Genomic DNA, 23,211 nt, shown 5'->3' with positions numbered 1-23,211 from the left:
GACAAAAAAAAACTGTACAGTCCTTACAGTTCGTTTTTTTTTTTTGTTTGTTTGTTTGTTTTTTTAATGCAGCATCTGAAACACTCCCCTGGATGTGAAAATTCTGTGCCATGAAATCCAAATTCATGCAGTATTGCACAACATCAACAAAAGGAAGGGAAGACCACATTGGCAGGTATCACAGAGTGAAGAGACCGGATCAAACACAGCTGCAGATACTTCCCTGTCGTATATGGCATGGGTTTGAGATTATACATACCAGAAAATAATTTTCTTGGAAAGTAAAGGGATATAATCATGCAAAAGCCACAGCTGAGTCACTGTGTCAGAACGCGTGAGTCATTTTTTCTCTGTGTCTCTCTCCCTCACCTAGTCTGCAACCTCTTCATCACACATCCGAGTTGAGACTGAGGTTGGCGAGCCTTGGATCTGTGTTTATTTCGTACCTGTAATGGTACCCTTCCATGTGGTCCCTGCATGCATCTCGAATGTTATGCATCCATCTCTTGATACCTTTTCGGTTGAGGTACAAGACCAGGAGAAAGATCACCCCAATGAGGGCCAGTACCATGCCAAGAAACACATAAGAGGTTTCCAGAACGTTTTTCATGTTTCCGGAGAATTTGCACTGGAGTTGAGAGGACGCCAGCTGCAAAAGTTTCGATTGGTTGAGATTCTCGGGACTGGTGCACGACAAATCCATTTTGTCAACAACTTGGTCATGTGTATTTAGCCAAACCAACATATCTGCCATATTACAGTCACAAAACCAAGGGTTTCCACTTAACGTGACCTCCAGTTTGGAAAGGCTGAAATTCTGTAGTGTGCTATTGTATAGCACTTTCAAACTATTGTCCTGCAGGTCAAGTTTTGTAAGTTCTCTGTTCCCTAAATACACATTCTTCAGATCAACAATAGAATTGTTCCTCAAGTCCAACACACTAAGACTGGACAAATTGCTAAACATATCAGGAGGAAGGATAGGCAAGTCATTGTTGGACAAAACGAGGTGGGTGACACGAGTTGTGCGTCTGAGAAGCTTTGAAATCACATCTACATATGAGGAGCTGTAGACAGATCTGCTCATAATTAGTTTTTCAATCTTGTTGTCCTTGGAAAAAGCGTCGGGACTGAACTCTCTTATGTTATTGTTGCTTAGTTCACACAATACGAGGTTTGGAAGATTAGTAAACGCTTCAGGATCCACTTGCTCGATACCGTTCCCAGATAAGTTAAGTTTGGTCAAGTACTCCAGACGCACAGGGAAAGAGTCATTCGTGAGACGAGAAATATTGTTACCCGTAACAATTAAAGTCTCAGTGTTTGTGGGAAGAGGTCGGGGAATTTCCACTAGGTTTTGATTCAGGCATTGCACTGTAGTAGCATTACAAACACACTTATCAGGACATGCTGAAGATGGGACAATACTGAAAAACAGAAGAAAAATAACACCCAAACTGAACTGGCCGACATCGACCTGGTATTTCGCAACATTCAACCAAGACAAAGAGCCAACTTCATGCATTTTTGTGTGTATCTACAAAACAGTCAAATCAGATTAAGGTGAGACGGCGCACTTTGTGCGTATTTATAAACGTCCATATGGTCGATTTTGCTCATATAAAAATGTTCCTCCTTCAAACGTGGGCTAGCCAGGTCGAATTCCCGCAGAACACACACATTAGTTTATTAGGCAGGTCTTTCCAGCTGAAAGAATTGTCAAGATTCCAAGTCCATGAAAAAAATGTCAAATAGCCTACAGCATGCGATAAAAATGAAGGAATCGATATACTTGATCAGTCTTAAATTAACCTACCCAAAATTCATCCTCTTCCTCAAGTTTTGATAAGACCAGTATTTTACTTGTTCATCAGTTACATCCGAAAGTTGAGTCTTAGGACCATATACATGAGACAAGACCAATTTTGAATATCCAGCGAAAAGTGTCTTTATGATCTTGACAGTGTTGTCGAATTTCCCGATATTTCAAAATATACTATTTTCCACAAAACTGCTCGTATTCTCACGTCGGTTAGAGTTGCACTTATGTCTTCCCAATCCACGTCAACCAGCGGGTTCTTTGGAAATATCCCTCTCCCGAATCCTCAGCGCGAGCCCCTTCTTGGGCTGTACCATTATTGTCATGGAGGGAAGTGTAATACGAGACATTGGAATACGTAATCATTTTGAACAGCTCACCTACGCTATTAAATTTGTCCAATACACATATGGTGCATTTTCTTCTCGTGTTTTACTGTTTAGTTCACATGCAACCTAAGGATTAAAACATAAGTAAGAATTCTATATATTATTTTATATTACGAACTCAATTTGTGTAGAAGAACGTGGAGCAGGCCAGTCATTCTTGTTCCTGATTTGCAAATTCACACTCGGTTGGAAATTTTCTCTCTCTCCATGCTCGCTCCCCCATTTTTCTATTTCTTTTTCCATTTTTCTCACATGAAGTTCGTGCCAGATGCAGCATTAAGTGGCCTAAAAGGAAGAAACATGTTATTTTTAAGCCAGTTCTATTCTTTTCATAATCTTTCGTTCTTATAGCTCAAGAACAAACAAAGGCAAAACTGATGAACAGCAAAAAACGTATAAATGTCATCATTATGATCCATCCTTCACACACCCAAATCTTGTCATTAATATTGATAGTCAACATTTCTATGTTCATAACAGCGGCCTTTTTGAGTGACCATGTTAAGTGACCATTATTATAAATTCACCAACTTCCCTTCCTCCAATGATCTTTTTCCTTAAAGTTTGCCTGCGAGAACGTAGCGGGGTATGACTGATACACTATCTAAGCTTAGAAAATTATAAGAGGGCAGTTTTTCGAACAAGTACAGTCTCATGATTCAGAGTCACCAATAGCATTCGTGAGGTTGGCATATAATGCCAAAAGTACGTCTCTGTGTCCTACCACTGGTTCATGTTCATATTTGTGTGAATACCGTTGTGTCTCGAGGAATTAATTTATCTCTGTAAATGACGTAAGTGAAGGGACTCCCTTGTCATTTTGCCAAGCTTTGGCGGTGCTCTGCGCTATCAGAGAATGCCATACGGTACGGGCAGCAACTGTAGCCCCCACCCATGCATATCTGTTTTACTTGCACATATTACGAATAAGTTGTGTCTCTAAACTAGAAAAGTAGATATTTGTCTCTGAATGTCGGGTAAGTTTCACTGAATTTTGTTAGCAACTCTGGGATCCTTTTAAGGATCGTAGTGTCGTTTAAAGCTCACGATCCAATCAAAGAGGAGGATACAAGATTCGAAAGCCAATCAGAGCTCTTCTTGTTGACCCGTGTTTGCTAATGCACTTGGAGTCTTACCTAACTGGTATGCCATTACCAGAACTCCACAACTATCATTTTTTGGAAGTGAAAATTTGTCACTAAAGATGTCGTTCTGGACTTGTGAGGTCGAGAGAAGCTCGTACTCTGCTTTCATCTTCATCTAGCAGCAGGTAAGCAATGGGAGCCGGGCAGCCTGTCCCTTTTGCAGTGAGAGGTTAGCGTTACTCTAACGTAGTAAACGATGTTGTATCAGTCATTCTACACTAATGCATATATTTTAAGACATATTTCTGATAAAAAATGATCTGGTCAGTTATGTGCTAAGTTCAAATGACCTACATATCACTTGTATTCGGGGTATGCGACGGTCTAGCTCAGTGCTAACAGAAACCAGCTGGGATTATCTTGGCCATATGAAGTAAAACTGTTTGCAGCTAACTTGGCTAACGTTATCTCCGTAGCTTAACAAAGGAAGGGTGAACGTTACCTGGACATTTGACCAGGGTGTAAACCAACCGTTGATCTCACTTTATGCGTTGCATTGTTTTATTTCTTGTGTCATGTATTTCTAAGCATTAAAAATGTCTGCAGAGCCCTGTAGGCTGTGTGTCACAGTTACAGAGGGTGAGTTTGCCAACTGCCAAGACTGTTGTAATTTATGTGTAACGTGATGTAATGGAGACCGTACACTTTTTTTGGCACATTGATCTGATATATGTTCTGAATGACGCTTTCGCTATCCTGAAGTTGAAGTTTCTCTGTACCTGGTCCGTGTCCCTGAGGGAAAGAAAAGCACGGTCTGTTGGGAGTGACTCGCATCCTGTACCTTGTTGCCTTGTAAAATATCTGTGGATTTGGACCTAGTGCACTCTTGACCTTATCCTGTCCGAGTTTACGATCCTCCTCCTATTCCGGTAATAGGGGTCCGCGTCGCAGTCGTTAAGAGGGGCACTCCAAAGTTGGGTAGACTGTAGTATCGACAACAAGAGATCTTGCAGGCCCAGCCATGTTCAGCCTGTCACGAGTCAGTTGGAACATTTTGAGAAAAATAATTGAACTGTGAGACATCACAATTGCAACATTAGAAATTCTGAAATTGGGGTCAAAATAAATGTATCATTAAGAATGTGACTGTTTTGACCTATGTTAAGGTCCCAAACCTCATAAACCTCCTAAAAGAAGAGCCCTATTGCTTCATTCTCGTAGCAGAACAAAGCCATAGTGGTCTTCTATTAGGAGGTTTACTACTTACTGTGAGTTAGGCTAACTTATTTGGGTTAGTCACTAAACCACGTACTTGGACCCCCCCCCCCCCGTCACTAAACCATGTACTTGGGAACCCCCCCCCCCCCAAAGGATCTGTCTCATTAACTTCTTAGCGTTTACACGCTCTCCATTCTTGTTTTCTCAGGTACCTCTGACAATTATGGAGGCTTAAGAAGTCAAAGTGTTTGGAGGGGAAGGGGACTCTCCCCTTACTCTGAATGGACATTTTGAAAGGACTCTATTGGTGGTTTTGGTTGGAATTGTTGCCTTTCTTGTAAATTACGCTAGACAAGACATAGGGAAATTATTTTTTTGGGAACATATAACATATATTTATAAAGTTTTGTAACAAAAGAAAAAAAAAAATAGGATTTATCAATTTTTCAATGCCATTTATGGCCTCTAAGGCACAGGTAAGTGTTGGCGTCAACGTGGACATGGTGGACTGAGAGGTGTGAACCTTGACCCTGGGGTTGCTAGGGTGCAGTGGAACTCTGTACACAAGCACTATCCTAGCACCCCAAAAATACATGAGAGCACAGAGGGCCACCTCTTCAGTTCTAAGTGCAGAGTTCTGTAGTGCAGCTACAACATTCTTTACCATTTAATGCTTTAAAACTTTGGGGTTTTGTTTTTTTTTGGTTTTGTTTTGTTAGGGTCTTTTTTTTTTGGCAAGCTTTTCTCACCTAAGGGTTGTGGAAGAGTGTGTTGAGTTTGGGTGTCTGAGTGTTAGAAGGGGGGGGGGGTGTTAGTAAAGGAGGGGATTTAGGGAGGGAGGTGTTGGGGTTCAGTGTTTTGGTGAAAGAGAGAGAGAGAGAGAGAGAGCGAGCGTGTGTGCGCTTGAGGTCGTCGGGATGAGTCTAATCGCTCCAGACTGCACCCCGAAATGCCGTTCCCCGCGTCACGCCCGGGAGGTGGTGGCGGCTATGACGGGGGGTTCGGAGGGGAAGCTGAGGTCCTTCCTGTCGGCTCACTGCTACAACGCCGCCACGCTTCGGGACGACTTCGGCCGCACCGCCCTTCACCTGGCGGCGTCTCTGGGTAAGCGAGCCCTGCTGGAGTGGCTCCTGGACAGCAAGAAGGCCGACATCCTGGTCAAGGACAAAGAGTCGGGCTGGACGGCCCTGCACCGAAGCGCCTTCTACGGGCAAATCCACTGCCTTATGGCCCTCATCAAGGTGACCCGCCGTGATCCGGTTTTATCAAACTGACGATAGAGTAACTTGTGTGAAGATGGTTACATTGTGGAAGTGAATTAATTAATTACTTAATATGTCTCTATCAGGGCTCTAAGAATTCTGTGTGTGTCTGAGTGTGTGTGTGTGTGCGTGTGTGTTTTGTTTTGTATTCTTTATCTTGAATGTCTGTCATTTAGTTATGGATCGTGTTATAATGACACACAGTTTTATGTTGTGTTCCCAAAGTTTCACGTGTTTTCAGAGCAAAGTAACTGACTCATTGCCTTCTGGGGTCTCGCTATCTTTTTTAAACCTTTGAAACCGTACTACTTTAGCTGATGATCCTTGAAATTCTATCATCAGCGATAATGGAAGATTTTTGCCTCTCGTTCTCGGTGGAGCATTAAGCTTCTCATTTTCCACTGCGGCCCCATCTCATAAACTGATAGATGTAAACTGGAATTTTGTTGTTGGCTGTCGAGGATTTACAAGGTAGACTGGGAATAGTAATTGTAATTAAGATAAGAAACTAATTCAGTATCGTTATGTCACATCTGTGTTCAAAACTATGCCACGTTAAAAAAAAGAGAGATTTATATGACCTTGGTGGTGAAGTCATAAATACTTTTGTGTTCCAGCATGGCGGAGTGCTTTCTACCCAAGACAGAGAGGGGTTATCGGTTTTGGACCTCACGATGAAGGACCGCCCAGCCCATGTTGTTTTCAGGACCACTGGTGACTGACGTTAAAATGTTTCCCTCTGAACATTTACATTGCATTTGGCCTACATTTATTCATTAAGCAGACGCTTTAATTTGCTGTCCGTGACAGAAGTGCCATCACTAAGTTTTATACTAGACCAGATGCAAGTTGAAGGAAGTAACATTCCCATTCAGAGTGTCATACTCTTCTTCTGAAGCTACATATTCTTGTGTTGAATGAAAATAATAATGATAGTGTTTGTCTATTATTATTATTATTATTTTTTTAATTAATTGTTACATTTATATGGTCAATACAGATCCTACTGAAGTCTACACTTGGGGAAGCAACACAAACTTCAGTCTGGGCCATGGAAATCAGCAGAGCAGACACCATCCTGAAATCGTGGACCTGTTTGCGAGAACGGGGGTTTACATTAAGCAGGTAATTGCGTTAAGGCCGAAACTGCGTTTGCCGTAACGCAGCCCTCTGTGTGTTAGGAGGCAGCGAGGCTCTGTGTTCAGCTGGTACCGTGATGCCAGTCCCTGCTAATCCAGCACCTCTTGTTACCTTCTCGTCACGTTATAATCTTCTTTCCTGAAGTTTCTAGCAAATGATCACGGCCTTTAATTCGCCAGGGGTTTCTGTAAAAACAAGAGGTGCGTGAAAACAGGCCTTTGACTCGCGTTTCCCAGTTAACCGACTCCTCGCCAGGGACGTCGTCGAAAAAACACAACCTCTCGTGAGAGTTTTCAGAGTGCTGCTGGGAGAAGAGGCATTTAGTCGGGTCTCTATGGCGCCTCTACGGTGCTTTTTTTGCTACATCTCACCTGGAGGTTCCCACAGGAGTCCACCGAAGAAACAGGAGAATAATGAACTTCGCTCTTTGTGTTAAGGATTCCCTTTGTTGATTTTTTTTGTTTTGTTTTGTTTTTTTTCTCATGGATGGTTGGTGTTAGGATGTTTTTTTTTCTATTTTTTTTTTCATCTTTGTCTTAAAATTACTTTATGTATACGACAAAAAGAAGGTTTAAATAGGGATATCTCCTTAGACGTGATTTGACTATTCGTAGTATAAAATTGGGAAGACAGGAATGCTTGTCACGTGTATTTCACTCTTGTAGTTTTTCTTTTTTTTTCTTTTGATCCGGACTAGTGTTGCTATATTTATCATGATGAATCTGTTTATAAACAGCTGTTTGCTGCCTCTTTGAGCAACTTGATCAGGCGTGCAGCTGTGCCTGACTAAAGTAAACAACATCAGACAGATCTTTAGTTATAATTTAGATACAAATAAGATCTTCAGATCAAAATATTTCGGACACACTGTGTGTGTGTGTGTGTGTGTGTTATGAAATCTTTCTAGAAGGTTCTCTTCACTCTACAGTAACGCTGTGCTGTGGTAGGTGTTGACCTCTTGCTGAGTGCGATTCGTGACGGCGCGTACGCTAAAAACAGCAGAAACTGGGCCTCTGTTATCACAGCACTCTTGGCTGCCCTTTCGCACCGACAAACCAGGAGAGAGAGAGAGAGAGAGAGAGAGGGAGAGAGAGAGGGAGAGAGAGAGGGAGAGAGAGAGGGAGAGAGAGGGAGAGAGATATCTCTGTATGAGGAGGGGGTAACGTGATATAGAACGTGTTGCACCGTTTCTTTTGTCTTCCTTTGAACGTGGATTTAGATTTTGGAAAGAAGAGGTGTGTGTGTGTGTGTGTGAGAGAGAGAGAGAAAGAGTGTGAGTAAGAGAACGAATGAGTGAATGAAGGACTGAACGAGTGTAGCAGGACAGGGGCTTCATTTGCGAGCTCGGGTTGCACGGAGCATGCGGCAGCGGGCTTTTTTTGTCTGGCAGCCGAATGAAAGATACCTGGTCGTGTCGTCTGCTCTACGGTTTCAAACCGTCCACACCGCGCCGGTGGTTTGATCACAAGCGCTGGCACTCCTTCCTTTGTGATGTTACACTTCTCTTTACTTTTGTTTCGGTGTGTCTTGTCAGTCTTGACTAATGACCTCAATCTATCTCAGTCCCGTTCCCTTCGCACGAGTGCGTTTCATTGGTTGAGACAAACGGGTAGTGTCTTTGAAATTTTATCATCAAATTATGCACCGCTTTGAACTTATTAACAGACGTAGGAAACAAAACAGTGCTTCGATAAGATTTTTTTTTTTTCTAACGTATATTTGCACTGCGTCCAGGTGAATGTCGGGTCCTGTGCCGACGAATTCCAAACTCGTTGCTTTCGCTGTTTTCTTCTGAGCAAAGCCATTTCATTCACATTTTTATTCACTACTCGTTTCTGAGTAGTTAATTATCCGCAAGGATACTTAACGCACGTTTGGATAACGGCATTGTAACCACGTCAAGGGGGTAGTTTTACCGATCCTCATCTGTCAGGCCTTTTGTCCTTTGACTGACATCACCTTTCATTGGTACTCATAGAGGAACAAGTACGGGCCTGCTTCGCTGATACCGTTTGATCCTGTAAAATACCCATGAGCCACATGGGCGGTAGTGTACTTACACTCATTAAACTCTGAAAACCCCGTTTGACCGGGGCATAATAGGAGACATGCAAATGTGTTTGATGGTACTTATTGTCTGGCGCTCCAGATCGCGTTTCCTGCCCTCTTGCCAACCTCTTGATGCCCACATGCATGGACGGACAGTGGGGTATTATGCTTGAGACCGCGCTGCTTAGCAGATGCTGAAAGTTAAATATTAATTCCAAAATAACGTAACCTGAATTAAATAAGCTTGTTTTTTTTGTGTGTGTGTGTATCTGTGAATGAGGGAGAGACAGACAGACAGAGAGAAAGAGACAGGGCGTGTGTGTGTCTGTGTGTGTGTGTGTGAGAGAGAGAGAGAGACGGAGACAGAGACACAGAGAGACAGAGACAGTGTGTTTGTGTATGTGGGAGAGAGAGTGAGAGACTGTGTGTGTGTGTCAGTGTGTCAGTGTCTGTGTGTGTGTGTGTGTGTGTGTGTGTGTGTGTGTATGTGTATGTGTGTGTGAGAGAGAGAGACGGAGACAGAGACACAGAGAGAAAGAGACAGTGTGTTTGTGTATGTGGGAGAGAGAGTGAGAGACTGTGTGTGTGTTTGTGTGTGTGTGTCAGTGTGTGTGATTGTGAGCGAGACGTTCTGTTGGCACGGGTTGGAACACTTTACGGAACATCTCTCGCCCGTGTGTAGGTTTTGAGTAGGGCCTTGCATTAGTCATGATGTTGGCCTGGGCTCTTCTCCTCCACTTACAGCTCCACACAGCTCAGCTCTACCCCACTAAACCACTGCACACCTCCCCAGGAGGCCAGGGTGCCAGGCACAAAAAAGGGCAAACATTGGCCTCACTGAAAGCCAAGGAACCAGGCTTACTGAATCCCACACAGGTCAAACCACAAAATGTCAAGATATAAACCTTCCTCGTTGATTCTGCCATTCAGGAATAGTCACCAAACTGATATTTCAATATGAACAAGCTGCACCCCTGTGTTTTACACAGGTTTTTTTTTTTGTGCCCCCTTTCTACTGCTGTATTGTCTCATGCATGTTCATCTCAAGTTTTCATTTTATTAAGTAACAATTTGGGGTTTGTTCATCATGTTTTAATGTGTGTGTGTGTGTGTTTCTGTGTTTCTGTTTCCCAGGTTGTGCTGTGCAAGTTCCATTCTGTGTTTCTGTCCCAAAAAGGGGAGGTCTTTACCTGTGGGCACGGCCAGGGAGGACGCCTCGGACACGGGGACGAGCAGACGTATCTGGTGAGGCCCTAGTCCGTCCTGCCTGCTCTTCCCTATTCCTCTTCTTTAGCCCGTAAATCTTTTTACCCCGGTCCCTTTCTCCCATCTGTTTGCTGTCCCTGACCGCGCTCTCAACGTTTTAGGTTCCCAAGGTGGTGGAGGGACTTCTGTCCCATCACTGCTGTCAGATCGCGGCAGCCAGGGATCACACGGTGGTGCTGACGGAGGAAGGCTACGTCTACACCTTCGGACTCAATACTTTTCACCAGCTCGGTCTCAGCCCGCCACCCGCGGCCAGCCCGCTGCCCAAACCGGTGAGAGACAGAACCACGCGCCAAGTTTGGGAACGTCATGGTGTAGTCCGAATGAGAGTAGAGCGAGACACGTACATGTGGAGAGAACCCTTAAGCTTGCTTCACAACGTTGTCTTTTGTGATTGTTATTTTGGCTTTTTGAATTTGTTGGTATCAAAAACTATGTACGGTTCTACCCAGGATGTGTCAGCATTGACCGTAATTTAACAAAAAAAAAAAAAAAAGAAGTCTGGACTTTGATGTTTTTACATGAGAAAGCGACGTGTTGTAAAAACGAAAATCCAGCGCAGTCCAGCATTTTCGCATTTAAAAAGTAGGATGCCAAGTCTGTTAGGTTCATAATGAAATATGAAATGAATATGAATATGAAAATGATTTTCTTGCAAGGATGTATTTTGATGACTTGTTCCCTTTGCGTCCCCTCTGTCTTTTGACAACGTGTGTTAGATGTTCTACAAGATTCTGAGAGGAAAGACTGTTATAGGCGTGGCAGCCGCGAGGTTTCACACGGTCCTGTGGACCAGAGATGCCGTTTACACTCTCGGACTAAACGGGGGACAGCTGGGTAAGGATCCAACAATGTAGATGTCTGTGTGTTTAGACAAAACTTTATGCAAGTTCGTGGAACTGGGAAGCGCTCATGTCCGACTGCTGATATTTTCAGGTTACCTCATGGACCCAAACGGAGAGAAGTGCGTGACCACTCCCCGACAAGTTTCGGCCTTGCACCATAAGGACGTCACCATTGCCACGGTAGCGGCCAGCAACGGAGCCACTGTGTGCGCCACGGAAAAAGGGGACCTGTACCTGCTGGCTGACTACCAGTGCAAAAAACTGGCTTCAAAGTGAGTGAAAGAACACGAGAGAGAGAGAGAGAAAAAGAGCAAGAGAGTGACCTTGACAAACACCCAAAATGGAAAGGCTGTGTTAAACCTCCATGTGACATGTCATACTGAGCAACTGAAACACCTCTGTGGTTCTAATTTAGGCCCAACTTGTGAAAAATATATTCCGTGTTGTTGGTCTTCAACTATTATTAGTAAATCTGTTATACAAAGGTGAACTGCAGTATAACTGTGCAACTTTTCCATGCCAGATACAATGTAGTCTTGCCTGACCCTACTGAAGCTCGGAAACATACTGCTAGCACATTATTTGGTGCTTTGAATTCAAAGGCTAACGTTATGTCAGCCTGCATTCATTGGAAGTGTCTGTATTTGTTCCGATGTATGTTCCATATGCTTCTTCCTCCAGGCAGCTGAACATCAAGAAGGTCGTTGTCAGCGGGGGTAGTTTGGACCATCGTGTGGATCCCCAAGTCCTGAACGAGGGTGGTGGAGAGAAGGTGTCTATTCTAGTCCTGGATGAAGCTGGAAGGGTCAGTGATTACTGGTTAGGAGTCAGAGAAACATTTACTGAAATGTAGAGTAGATGGTAAATGGTGTTCTCAAACCCCCCCCCCCCCCCCGCCCCTTGACATTAGGTTTGTTCTTCTCTTTCTCTCAGGTGTTTTGTTGGCGTTCTGCGGGCAGTTCGGTCAGACCGTGCCGATGGGCGTACGGACGCCAGGTCTTTATGTCGGACATCGCTCTCAGTAAAAACAGCATGATGTTTGTCTCTCAGGACGGAGAGGGATTCAGCGGCCAGTGGCTAGGGGAATACAGGAAGATCGTTGACAAGAAAGGTACCCGCGACACGTTTAACGCTCTCTTTACACAAGTAAAATTGCGTTCGTCAATTCGGAAAAGTCAAGGAATATCTGGGGAGATTCTGAGTCAATATATGCTGTGTGCGGTTTGTGCGGTGACAGATAGCAGTATTGAGGTGTCCGGCCCCTCGGAGAGCGGCGGCGTGTACGAGCGAATTCGACTGGAGAGAATCCCCTACATCCACAGAGCCGTCAGCATCACCATGGATTCCAAAGGTCGCAACTTTGGGGCGCTACAGTCTGATCCTAAAACCAGGTACACACGACGAACTGCCTGTAGAAAGCCGTCCAAAGAGGCAATATGTGCTTACTGATGTTGAATTTCCTTCTGTTGACTCTAACCCTTGAGATTAACGGTTCAGAGGCATAATGCATGGAGTCGTTGATTTTTCTCTGTGTGTCTCTTGACTCTTTGTTTAGTCTGTACGAGGTCCCGACGGTGTCGGCGTCCTCGTTCACCCAACACTTCCAGAGGCTTCTGGCGGAGGCAGATGAGATGGACAGCATCCACGACGTGACTCTTCAGGCGGGCGACCGCACCTTCCCTGCCCACAAGTACATCCTGTCCCAGCGTTCAGACTTCTTCCGGAAGCAGCTGTTCCCGCAGCACAGGAGGGGGAGTGAGGGAGAGGAGGATGACGTGACGAAGAGCGAGGACGCGGTGGGTTGCGACTTGCTCATCCTGGAGAAGGTTTCACCCGAGCTGCTGGAGCAAGTCCTGAACTTCATCTATATGGACACTTGCGAGATGCTGGTCCACGGATCCAGGCCCAGTCTCCCGCGGCAGAACCAGACCCAGAACCACAACCCAGATCAACCAGGGCAGCATCAGCAGCTGATCCATAGCTTCCAGGATCTGAACCTCAGTGAGGGACTGATGGGCCGCTCCGCCCTGGAGGTTTACCGATCGCTTCCGGCCTCTGCCCGCGACGCCGGCAACAAACCCAAGAACAGAAACACCAAGTCTGGCAGAAAAGCCAAGGGAAGTGTAGCCAGTGAACCTACCGTCAACCCGGTGAAGGTGCTTCAAGGCGTGGCCAAGAAACTGGGTGTGGCCAGTCTCGCAGCACGGTGAGCCATTGGTGCCATTTTTTTTTTTTTTTTTTGCTGCAAGGATCGAATCAGTTGAATTCGTCTAATGCTCGCTCGGCTATCGCAGATGCGTCATGTTGTTTGTTGTTTGTTGTTGTTTATCAGACTGGATGGAGTGAAGTATGAAAATGGGAAGATCGTCGCGATCAAGAAATCTGGCAACAAACCAAGATTCAACCAGAAAAAATGGTGAGCCTTCAGAAGGGGTAAAGGGGGGGGGGGGAAATTATGGGTCAGGAATGTTGTCTCTTCCTCCACGAGAAGTAATCATTTATGCTGAAGTGGATCAAGTGGCCACTTCAGTTCAGAGTTAACTTCATCTTAATAAGATTCTTCCTTCTGCTCCTCCACAGCTCTTACCTCTGTGATGTCACCCTGAAATCAGAGGACGGGAAGGAGTTTCCCTGTCACAAGTGCGTCTTGTGTGCACGGCTAGGTAAGGGTTTTTTGTTTGTTTGTTTGTTTTCTTTTTTAATAATTTTTTTGTCTGTGTAACTCACTAATAACTAGGTTTGAATAGCCAGTTAGCTTGTGTAAGGCCTCCAGTGGCACAACTTGTTGTAGAGTTTACCATTATATCCTGTGATTAATTCATTCTTGTATTTGTTCCTTTATAGAGTACTTCAACAGTATGCTGGGAAATCCCTGGATAGAGGTATGGCCACACTGTTCAGATCATCATCACCCTCCTCATGCAGTTTGGGCTTTGATTTTATCAGCACTGTTTTAAAATAGTGTAAACATCTCTCAGCAGCTCTTAGCGATTACATGTTGTTTTAGCCCGTTGTCATGAGGGGAAATGATTGTGTGTTTGTGCTGCCATCTGCAGGCCACGAGCTGTACTGCACTCGAAATGCCCACTGGTAGCGAAGTCCTGCAGGTCATCCTGGAGTACATCTACACGGACGAGTCGCCCACTGTACGAGGTACCGCCCAAACCCCCTCATTTTTTAAACGCGGTGAGTGAGTATAACTCTAGAGCTTGTCGTTCCAGGGCCCATGTTTATGCTGGTGTGTGTGTGTGTGTGTGTTTGTGTGTGTGTGTGTGTGTGTGTGTGTTTGTCCCCGGCAGAGTCTCAGAACGTGGAGTTTCTGTGTAATGTGCTGGTGGTGGCAGATCAGCTGCTGATCACTCGATTGAAGGAGATTTGTGAAGTGGCCATCAGTGAAAACTGTGAGTCGTCCGCATCCACTTTTCCCACACTCCTCCTCTCTCTTCACCAGTTCTTTACTCTTCATCAGTTTCTTACTCTTAACATCTCTTATTCTTAGTACTCATTTTTATATCGTGGTATACTAGGTTGAGACTAGTATAAGACTAGTTGACATTGGGAAAACCAGGCCCTTTGAGGACAGACCTCGTTATCTAAGCTGATTTTTGACAGAGTTGTGAGGCTGTGATGTGGTTTTAATCCTCCCTCTCGCTCTCTCTCCCTTCAGTGACTCTGAAGAATGCCGCGGAGCTTCTGGAATTTTCCGCCATGTACAACGCGGATCAGCTCAAGCTTTCGTGCCTGCAGTTCATTGTTCTAAACCTCGCCGCCCTGCTGGAGTCCAAGTGAGTCTGAGTCCTTTGGAGAATATTAAAGGCGCCCACAGACACAACCCCATCCATTAAAAATTTCACATATAAATGAATTCATTATGAATGAATACATTTGGGGTATGATTAAGGAGTGGAACTACAGGGATTAACATTTTGTGGTAGTTTCATATGTTACGAATGAATGCATGACTTTAGTCTAATGTAATTAAATCATTTTTTGGGATGAGTTTTGACTTTGAAGTTTTTCGCTGGACATTGCGACTCAATCCTATCTGTTTGTATCTCTGTCTCTGTGTGTGTGTGTGTGTGTGTGTTTTTGTACCTCTGTGTGTCTGTGTTTTTGCGTGTGTTTGTACCTCTGTGTGTGTGTGTTTGTACCTCTGTGTGTGTGTGTGTGTTTGTACCTGTGTGTGTTTGTCTGTGTCAGAGCGTTGGAGGTACTGAGTGATGAGGTGCTGTTGGAGCTGTCTGCAGCATACAGGAGAATGGTGAGTGAACCTGACGGCTTCCCGCTCTTTTTTTTTTTTTTTTTTAACGGCGCTCAAGTCGCCAGCTGTGGTGACCTAATATGGTTCATCCTCCTCAGGTCCCAGCCATGCAGAGACGATTCATTACTCCGTATCCCAATGCTCCTGACCTCAGCGTTTACAAAGATGAGGAGTTTGACCCCACCATTAACTGTAAACCCAATGCTGACCACACCAACAAGTACGTCACCTGCACCCCCTACACCACACAACGTCATCAAATAGACTGACACTCATCACCATCATATAGTCTAATGTGTCAAATCTACATACTCACTAGCATGGCCTTTCAGTGCTATTCAGATACTTAGATGTTGTCAGAGGGATAGATTCTTTGGTAAAAATAAGTGTGTGTGTGTGTGTGTGTTTTAATTCTCTTCTTGGATGTCTGCAGTGATACTCTCCTGAAGAAAGCCAAGATGAAAGCCAAGAGGAAACCGCGGCGGCGCTCTGACAGCTCGGGTGGATACAACCTGTCCGACGTCATTCAGAGCCCGCCCTCCTCCGCAGGTGAAACCTTTTGCCTCCAACCAATCAGAACGCATCTCTGAACACAAACACTCGGTACCAGCCTAAACAATCAGACTATTACGCCGCACAGTACTCTTAGTTATACCCTTTTACAAACAGTATGACAACCCCCCACCCAGTCTTTGAGCTGTTTATTTTGCTAATTCGCTCGCGTTTGTTCTTGGACCTCCTTTCTACGCCTGGACTCGTAAAACCAGCTGTGTCTTTTTTTTTTCTTTTTCTTTTGATGGCATTACAGGGAGATGTCACTATATTGTTACACTTGAACGCAAGCACGAGAGGGAATTAGAATGTGATTTTCATACGCGTCCTATTTGGCCTGTATGTAAATTAGGTTTGGTGAATTCTGGGAAAGTCGGTTCTGTGGAGTCCCTTCATGAGCTGATAATGTCTGACTCTGAGGAGAGCTACATGGGACTGGGCAGTCCCCGAGATCTCCAGTCCCCCATCTTCCAGGACAGACACGACGCACAGGTAACCACATTATACACACACACACACACACACACACACACACACACACACACTGCCCTCTATGGTTCAGTACTCACTGTCTATAATACAAAATTGTTCGTAAGCCTTGTGGACAGAAGCATGACCGTTCGCGGTTTATGTCATATACAGCGAAATAAAACTGTGACTAACTGGGACGTATTTGGTGTGACAGGAGAGCAAGTCTGGACTCGTCGGGGGGAAGACTCCCCCTAACACCCCGAATATGAAGAACGGAGGCGTCGTCCCTCTGAAATGTTCCAAACCCGAAGCCATCCCAAAAGTCCAAGTGAGGTGAGTCAAAGGCGTGCTTGGCGTGTCTCGCTCTCAGCAGGTGGACAGACACGTTTTCACAGATGTTTCATGATTAAATCATGAAACATGTTAGTTGAAAAACAAAAGAAAAAAAAAATTCTGTGTGGTTTATGGGTGGTGAAATTTAAAATCAGACACATCAGAGTTTGTTTGATTGTTTTTTTGTTTGTTTGTTTTGAATTCAGCCCATTCCAGACACCCCCTGTCCTTGACTTCAGAGCCATCATGGAGATGGAAGCGAACTCCCTGAGCCTCGGAGCCACGCCCAAAAGCCCGGGACTGTGAGTGTAGCTTCAGGCCGTGCATTTACACATAAGTGGGTCCATTTAAGGGTCCGTCCAGGGGTGGGCCAAAAGTTGCCGACTCAAAGCTGTATTTTGGATTGCGTTTCATTGAATGTTTTTCGTATCCCTGTAGATGCTTGAAGTGAACTATGTCGTTATGTCTCTCGTCTGTGCATTGACAGTGAACTGTGTCGTTTTGTCTCCCGTCTGTGAATTGACAGGTCTGGAGGAAGCACCAAATCCTCTCCGTTACCTGTCAAGCTGTCTCAGAAGCAGAGGAAGATGATGGCCATTGCAAGCAAGGAAGCAAGTGTAGAAAGCACATCTGCCAAATCACCCCCAGTGGTCACCCCCACTAAGCCCCCAAAGACATGGTCAGTATCTATTTACCCCTCCCCCCCCCCTCTCTCTCTCTTTTATTGCTCTTTATGATTGTCCCAGAGACAGCTGGGATAGCACTCTTTTCTCACAATCCTCCGTTACCAGGGCGACGGCGGTGCAGCCCACTCCCGCCGCGCGGTCGTTCCGTGAGCTCTTGGTGGAAGAGGAGAGACGCGGCCAAGCTGCTCCTAGTGCCCCAGTGACTGCTGGGAGTCCGGGAGCCACCGCTGGTGCCAAAAGGGTGACCTTTAAACGCTCCGAGTCCAGCGAGTCTGACAAACCAGCAGGGTAAGATGCTTGTTTTGTCTATAAAACAAAACAAAACAAAACAAAAACAAACAAAAAAAAAAACCCCAAACCGTTTTTTTTTTTTCTTTTTTTTTTTTCACCTGAAGAAGTGTTTCGGGTAGACAACCCTGCAAATTAAATGATCGTAAATTTCATTTGTGATGCCTCTCCATACAGCGGTTGTAAATCTTTGGGCTTTACAGAAGACAAAATAGTGCAGTAAATGTAGAGAAAGCATTAGATGTGTAGGAAAGAGAAAATCTTACAAACGGAAAAGGGATGATAAAAGATTTAACTGAGGATGTAAATGAGGAGTTGCGGTAATAAGAAGATAATTGAGATAGCGAAGGCGGCCGCCTTGATCTGCTTTTTAAAACGAATAACAAGCGTGCGTGGCAAGAACGTGGCGACACGGTGAGTTCCAAACGTTGCATGCAATAAAAAAGGCCGTTCACCATCACTGTTCACCAGTGTTTCACCATTCTGTCCCAAAACTGCAGTCTCTGGAACTGTCTCTCCTATAACAGAGAGGCGTCAGCCAGACATAACAGGGTTTGATCATTGGCCGATAAGTGGAATGAGGTGTGTCAGATAAAGAGTCCTTTAATGGCCAAACTGGGAAACACTGATGAAGTAGCATTGTGTAATTTATACTGCTCTCCACTAGGTGGCTCTGACGCGTTTCTACACTTGTCTGTTTTAAGACTAGTTTAGCAGAGATTCCTGCTCTTAACCAGTTCCCCTCTTTTACTGTCATTTGGTATTGTATGTAGTTAGATATCTGGTAGCAATTTAAATAATCTTTTTACATTCACAGGAGTGAATGTACTGGATTGGAGTGTGTGTGTGAGGTGGTTTAAACTGACTTCTAAACCTAGTAAACTGAATTGCTCACCTTTCAGGTTCCCCAGGTCTCGTTAAATAATTTCTCAGATCCGGTAAATGTACCTTTCTGGAGAGAAAAAAAAACATTCTTGGTGACAGTTTTTGATTTGAACTTGAATTTTGGCCATCAGCCCTTCCATCTCAGTAGCAAACTGTCGTTATGGAAACGTTGTGAGGGGAGACTTGTATTTTTTTTTTCTCTTTTCCATCCCACTGTGACAATAGGGAAGCAGTGGTCTGTTCCTCTCTCAGACGGACAGAGCGTGCTGTCCCTGAGTAAAAAAAAAAATTGCCAAATTGCCCATCACTCGAAGCGTATAAGCTCAGACACGCAAGGTCACAGTGACCTTTTCAGGGCAGCCTTCACAAGGGTCTTTCTTTTTTCTTTTTTTTTTTTTTCCTTCGAATCCAGACTGTCGGGTGAATTCCGTTTTTTTTTTTTTTTTTTTTTTTTTTTGTCTGAGACAAAGACGGAGCTTTTTTGATTGAAATGAGGTGAATGCATTTGGAATGGAGTGTCACTCAGACGGCAGACTAATGGACGGAGTGCGCTGACGATTATGACTGACGGCTAGAATACATCAGGCTGTTATTTATTCATTACCAAAGAGTCTGCACATCAGTCTGAACAGAAATTATACAGCAGGGTTTTTGTGTTTTGTTTTTTTCTTCTGTTTTGCTTGTGGGTTTTTTTTTTTTTTTTTTTTTTGCTGCTGTGTTTGGATGATAATAGGTTCGTTGTCTGTCTGTCTATATGTCTGTCTGTATTTTTGTCTGACTTTCTGGTGGTCTGTCTCTGTCTATCTATCTATCCATCTGTCTGATTGTCTGTCCTTCTGTCTGTCAGCAAACCAATCAGAGGGCTAGGTTAGTGATCCAGGACATGAGGTTAATGTGTGAGTGGGTGTGAGGTGAGCCACAGAGAGGTCATCACTCTATGTCCTCCTTTCTGCAGGAAGCCTCTGCAGTGTGTGTGTGTGTGTGTGCGTGTGTGTAGAATGTGACAGTTCCATTTGTCATGTTCCCAGCTGTGACCTTACAGCAGGTACGTGCCTGAAACACGCGCGTCTGCTCACCCGCTCGGTTTGGTCGGTTGTTTAGTTTGTCGGTTTACGGAAACCTTAGCCGTCAAAGGAAACTTCTGTGTGTCAACCCATTTGTGTCAGGGCAGATCTCCTATCATCTTAGACATATCGGACTCGAACAAAGCTTCTCTCGGCCACATCTGCTCCTTCCGTCCCCAGGCATATAAGCCTTATGTGCTTGAACGTAAGCCCAAGTACCTGCGCGTGTTTAACTGTGATCCTAATCCCTATTGATAAGGGCAGTTTTATATGTCACGGCCGGGGCAAGACATCCATCTGTACCACGAATGTGTGTTAGCGCGCGCCGCGTGGAAGAACAAGACTGTATGTTGTATGCTATTCTTTTCCCTGCGGCTTCAGGCGGGGATTGTGTTTCTGAATGGAGTTTTTGAATGTCAGTTAGACTAGAACTTCTGCGTATCAATTGTGCCTCCAGTGAGCATTGCTGATCTAGGCGCAGCTCCCCCCCCCCGCATGCATATAATAGTATGTATTAGAGTCACAAGAGGCATAGACAGATCCTAGATCAGCGTTCTTATTCTAAGAAACTGGATATCTGTAACACCAGATTGTCTTTTAGACAAAACTGTTTGGTCCTGAAGAGAGAACGTACAGTCAGACGTTTCTCGTTTTCGATCAGATGTTAGGGTGCGATGACTGTTTGGGGGATCAAGCGAGACAAAAACCTCTCTGTTTTCCTTTAAGAGGAGGTCAGGTCGCCCGGTGCCGTCTGCGGAGTAGTATGAGAAGCGGTATTGCTAAACTCGTCTGAAAACGTCCTCACGCTACCTCTGGCTTTTGCCCGTCAGGCCGTGGGTGCTGGGAGCGGTGGGCAGCCCTCCTGTGGGTGGCGCGGTAACGTTCGCTTCTATTGTTGAAGAGGAAAAGCAACAAGAAGCCGCATTAATCCGCAGCCGAGAGAAACCGCTGGCTCTGATACAGGTAATGGTTCTCTCTCTCTCTCTCTCTCTCTCTCTCTCTCTCTCTCTCTCTCTCTCTCTCTCTCCCCCCCCCCCCCCCTCACTCACTCCCTCACGCTCACACACACACATTCTCTCCCACTGTCTCTGTGACTTGTATAGAGTGGAATCATGTCAAAATTCAGTTTCTTTGCAGGAAGACTAATGAAGTGAATGGGTATTAGCGTTTCTGCATGTGTTTTTTTTGTGATTAAAAAAAAATTCTGTCTTTTTTTTTTTTTTTTCTCATGCCCTTCTCTCTCGCTCTACGCTCTTCCTCAAAACGACCGCGACCGCAGATTGAGGAACGAGCAATTCAGGACCTGTTGCTTCACTACAGAGCTTTGAACAACCCCGACGAGATGATAGTGATAGAGAGGACTTCCCAGGGTCCTATCGCCACCCCGACCTGGAACAAACACTGAGGACGGCTTCCCTGCACCATATCGCACAACTCCGAAAGAATGTTATCACCCGTGTTCTTCTGTGTGGAACTCAGTATTAAAGTGGGTTTTACCCCCCCCCCCCCTCCTCCCCGTCACCCCACCCCCTTCCCTCCACAGGCTGTGGTTTGGATCCGATGCGGCTCCTCTACGCAACTCGGGCATTCTTGCGCGCGACGTCGTTTTTTTTTTTTGTTTTTTTTCTCGCCGCTTCTTATTCTCTCGTTTCCTGTATTAACCTTAAAATATGTCCCTTAAGAAGGAAATCGCCAACACTGGGGAAAGACTGGAAGTCATAACGGCTCTAGTCACAGGCAAACATTTGGGATGTAGCCACCAGAGAAAAAAAAAAAAAATTAGAGAGGGAGCGAGAGAGAGAGAGAGAGAGAGAAAGGAACTGCCACATGTGCAAGTCGGTGTAGTTGCCAAAGAAAATGTAGTCCCAGAGAAGAAGAAGAAGAAAAAAAGAATATTTTAAGATGAAAAAAAAAAATGTGGAACTACATTAAGCAGAATACTCATTGTGATGAAGAGACAGTTCTGGTTCACGGGAGTGAAGCCTAAGATACGGAGAAAAGTTCCAGCGTTAGCAATGGGAGAGAGAGCAGGTTGCCAAACAAAAACAGCCTCACTGGTCTAACGCGAAAAAGAAAAGACCAGGAAGGCCAAAGAATGAAAGATCATACAGTCTATATACTATAAAAATATTAGCAAACATTTTTTGGGGTTTTTTTGTTTTGTGACCACATTGATTTTAGTTGATTATAAGGTTGCTGGTTCAAAACGTCAGTGGAAGATCTCCGTTGCTCGTTCTGGTTTGTGTCCATGCAGGGGGGTTTGATGCAAGAGAAATCCATTAACTTGTTTTTTTTGTTTTTTTTTTCTTCCTGTTTTCTTTTTGAAAATGCACAATAGAGGAGCCAAGATGTGTAAACCTCAGAGTAAGAATGTGCCTTGTTTTCCTCAGTGACCAATCCATTATGTGGTATCAAAACATGGGTAAAACTAACCAACACAACTGTCAAACACTCAGACACACACACACACACACACACACACACAGAGGCATACACACACACTCAGACACACACGGACACACACAGAAGCACACACACACACCTTCTGGCTTCCCACTGGACTGGCTCCATTAGCTGTTTTGTTTTTCCCTTTCTTCACTGGAATTGAAATATGTACTTGGTATGACAGCTAAACAACACAAAACCCCTGGCTTCTTATAGCTTCTTTTTCTTTTCTTTTCTTTTCTTTTCTTTTTTCTTTTCTTTTTTTGTGGTTTGGGTGTTGGGGGATGATCTCTGCGGCATGCATTAAAGAACTTGTGTGGAATAATGTTGGTGTCCTTCTCGCTTTCTCTCCCTCTCTCTCCCCTTTTTTTTGTTTATATCAAGGGCCAGAAATGTAATTAAAGGAATGCTGGTTTACATCTTACATTATGTGCTTCAGTACGAACATAGAAAGTTTGCTCACGTTTATCTTCAGGAGACATGAAAATGAACTCAGAACAGTCCTCGGTGCTTGCACGCCAATAACGCACAAACCTGTCTTCCCGAGTCGTTAGGGGAAAGCGTTGTCTGTTTTTACATTTATTTAGCTCATCTCGTGTTAATAAATGGGACCTCTATCGTTGAAGTTAGCACCTCTCCTCTCTAATGGATCCTTTCTTTTGCATGAAAAGAGCATCATTAAGTAATTAAAACTCTGCATCGGCGAGAGCGAACGACATGACCCACCCCTTCCATAAAAAGTGCGTCTTGATGAAGCGCCTTAACCGGATTTAATTACGGAAGCGTTGCCGTTTCGGGATTCTGATGTTAAACCGTTGCAGAGAATGAAAATTACTTAGTTTTCTCTATTAGTGAGAGGAAAAATCGTCCCGCAGGGTTGAAACGAGGTGAGTTAGGTCACTTAGATGTCTATGACAGTCGCGTATAGGAGAATGCGCCCCTTTAATTATGAAAGATATTAATGGAGGAAGAACTCTTCAAATAGTCTCACTGTTAACCTTTGTCTATTAAAACTTTTGCGTAGTCCTGAGCCAGACAGCGCTGTGTAATGCTGTCGTTACCACAATGAAACGTTAGAAAAATTTAGAAACGCTTATCAAAGAAAAGTTCCGGTAAGACAACATACGAAATTGCTTAAGCATCAAATTGGTGT

At 44.5% G+C, this 23,211-nt stretch overlaps 2 protein-coding genes across 2 annotated transcripts; one reads left to right on the top strand and one right to left on the bottom strand.

The window, feature by feature from the left end:
• Positions 1–388: 388 nt before the first annotated feature.
• tpbg (trophoblast glycoprotein) lies at positions 389–1,525 on the bottom strand. Its single transcript, XM_030785340.1, has one exon. It carries the CDS (start codon positions 1,523–1,525, stop codon positions 389–391), a length of 1,137 nt encoding a protein of 378 aa, XP_030641200.1.
• A 3,788-nt stretch (positions 1,526–5,313) lies between these two features.
• On the top strand, positions 5,314–21,211 carry ibtk (inhibitor of Bruton agammaglobulinemia tyrosine kinase). The gene is made up of 27 exons (XM_030784408.1): positions 5,314–5,752; positions 6,391–6,487; positions 6,774–6,898; positions 10,097–10,207; positions 10,330–10,500; positions 10,948–11,065; positions 11,165–11,345; positions 11,755–11,878; positions 12,007–12,184; positions 12,311–12,464; positions 12,629–13,279; positions 13,406–13,489; positions 13,654–13,736; positions 13,918–13,955; positions 14,130–14,226; positions 14,373–14,474; positions 14,741–14,858; positions 15,274–15,334; positions 15,433–15,554; positions 15,768–15,883; positions 16,239–16,378; positions 16,572–16,690; positions 16,897–16,992; positions 17,217–17,369; positions 17,482–17,664; positions 20,444–20,576; positions 20,893–21,211. Exons 1-27 carry the CDS (start codon positions 5,429–5,431, stop codon positions 21,016–21,018), a joined length of 4,005 nt encoding a protein of 1,334 aa, XP_030640268.1. The 5' UTR covers positions 5,314–5,428; the 3' UTR covers positions 21,019–21,211.
• Positions 21,212–23,211: the final 2,000 nt, after the last annotated feature.

This window comes from Chanos chanos, chromosome 9, assembly GCF_902362185.1.
Source record: "Chanos chanos chromosome 9, fChaCha1.1, whole genome shotgun sequence".
Taxonomy (NCBI): Eukaryota; Metazoa; Chordata; class Actinopteri; order Gonorynchiformes; family Chanidae; genus Chanos; species Chanos chanos.
This window is presented reverse-complemented; position numbering and strand designations above follow the sequence as displayed.

What these genes read in the sequence shown, in the direction of transcription:
- tpbg (XM_030785340.1), bottom strand. Translation starts at nt 1,525, where the DNA reads ATGCATGAAGTTGGCTCTTTGTCTTGGTTGAATGTTGCGAAATACCAG.
- ibtk (XM_030784408.1), top strand. Translation starts at nt 5,429, where the DNA reads ATGAGTCTAATCGCTCCAGACTGCACCCCGAAATGCCGTTCCCCGCGT. An exon ending in GTGGCCAGTCTCGCAGCACG is followed by an intron (nt 13,280 to 13,405) that starts GTGAGCCATTGG and finishes GTTGTTTATCAG; the next exon opens with ACTGGATGGAGTGAAGTATG. An exon ending in AATGCTGACCACACCAACAA is followed by an intron (nt 15,555 to 15,767) that starts GTACGTCACCTG and finishes GGATGTCTGCAG; the next exon opens with TGATACTCTCCTGAAGAAAG.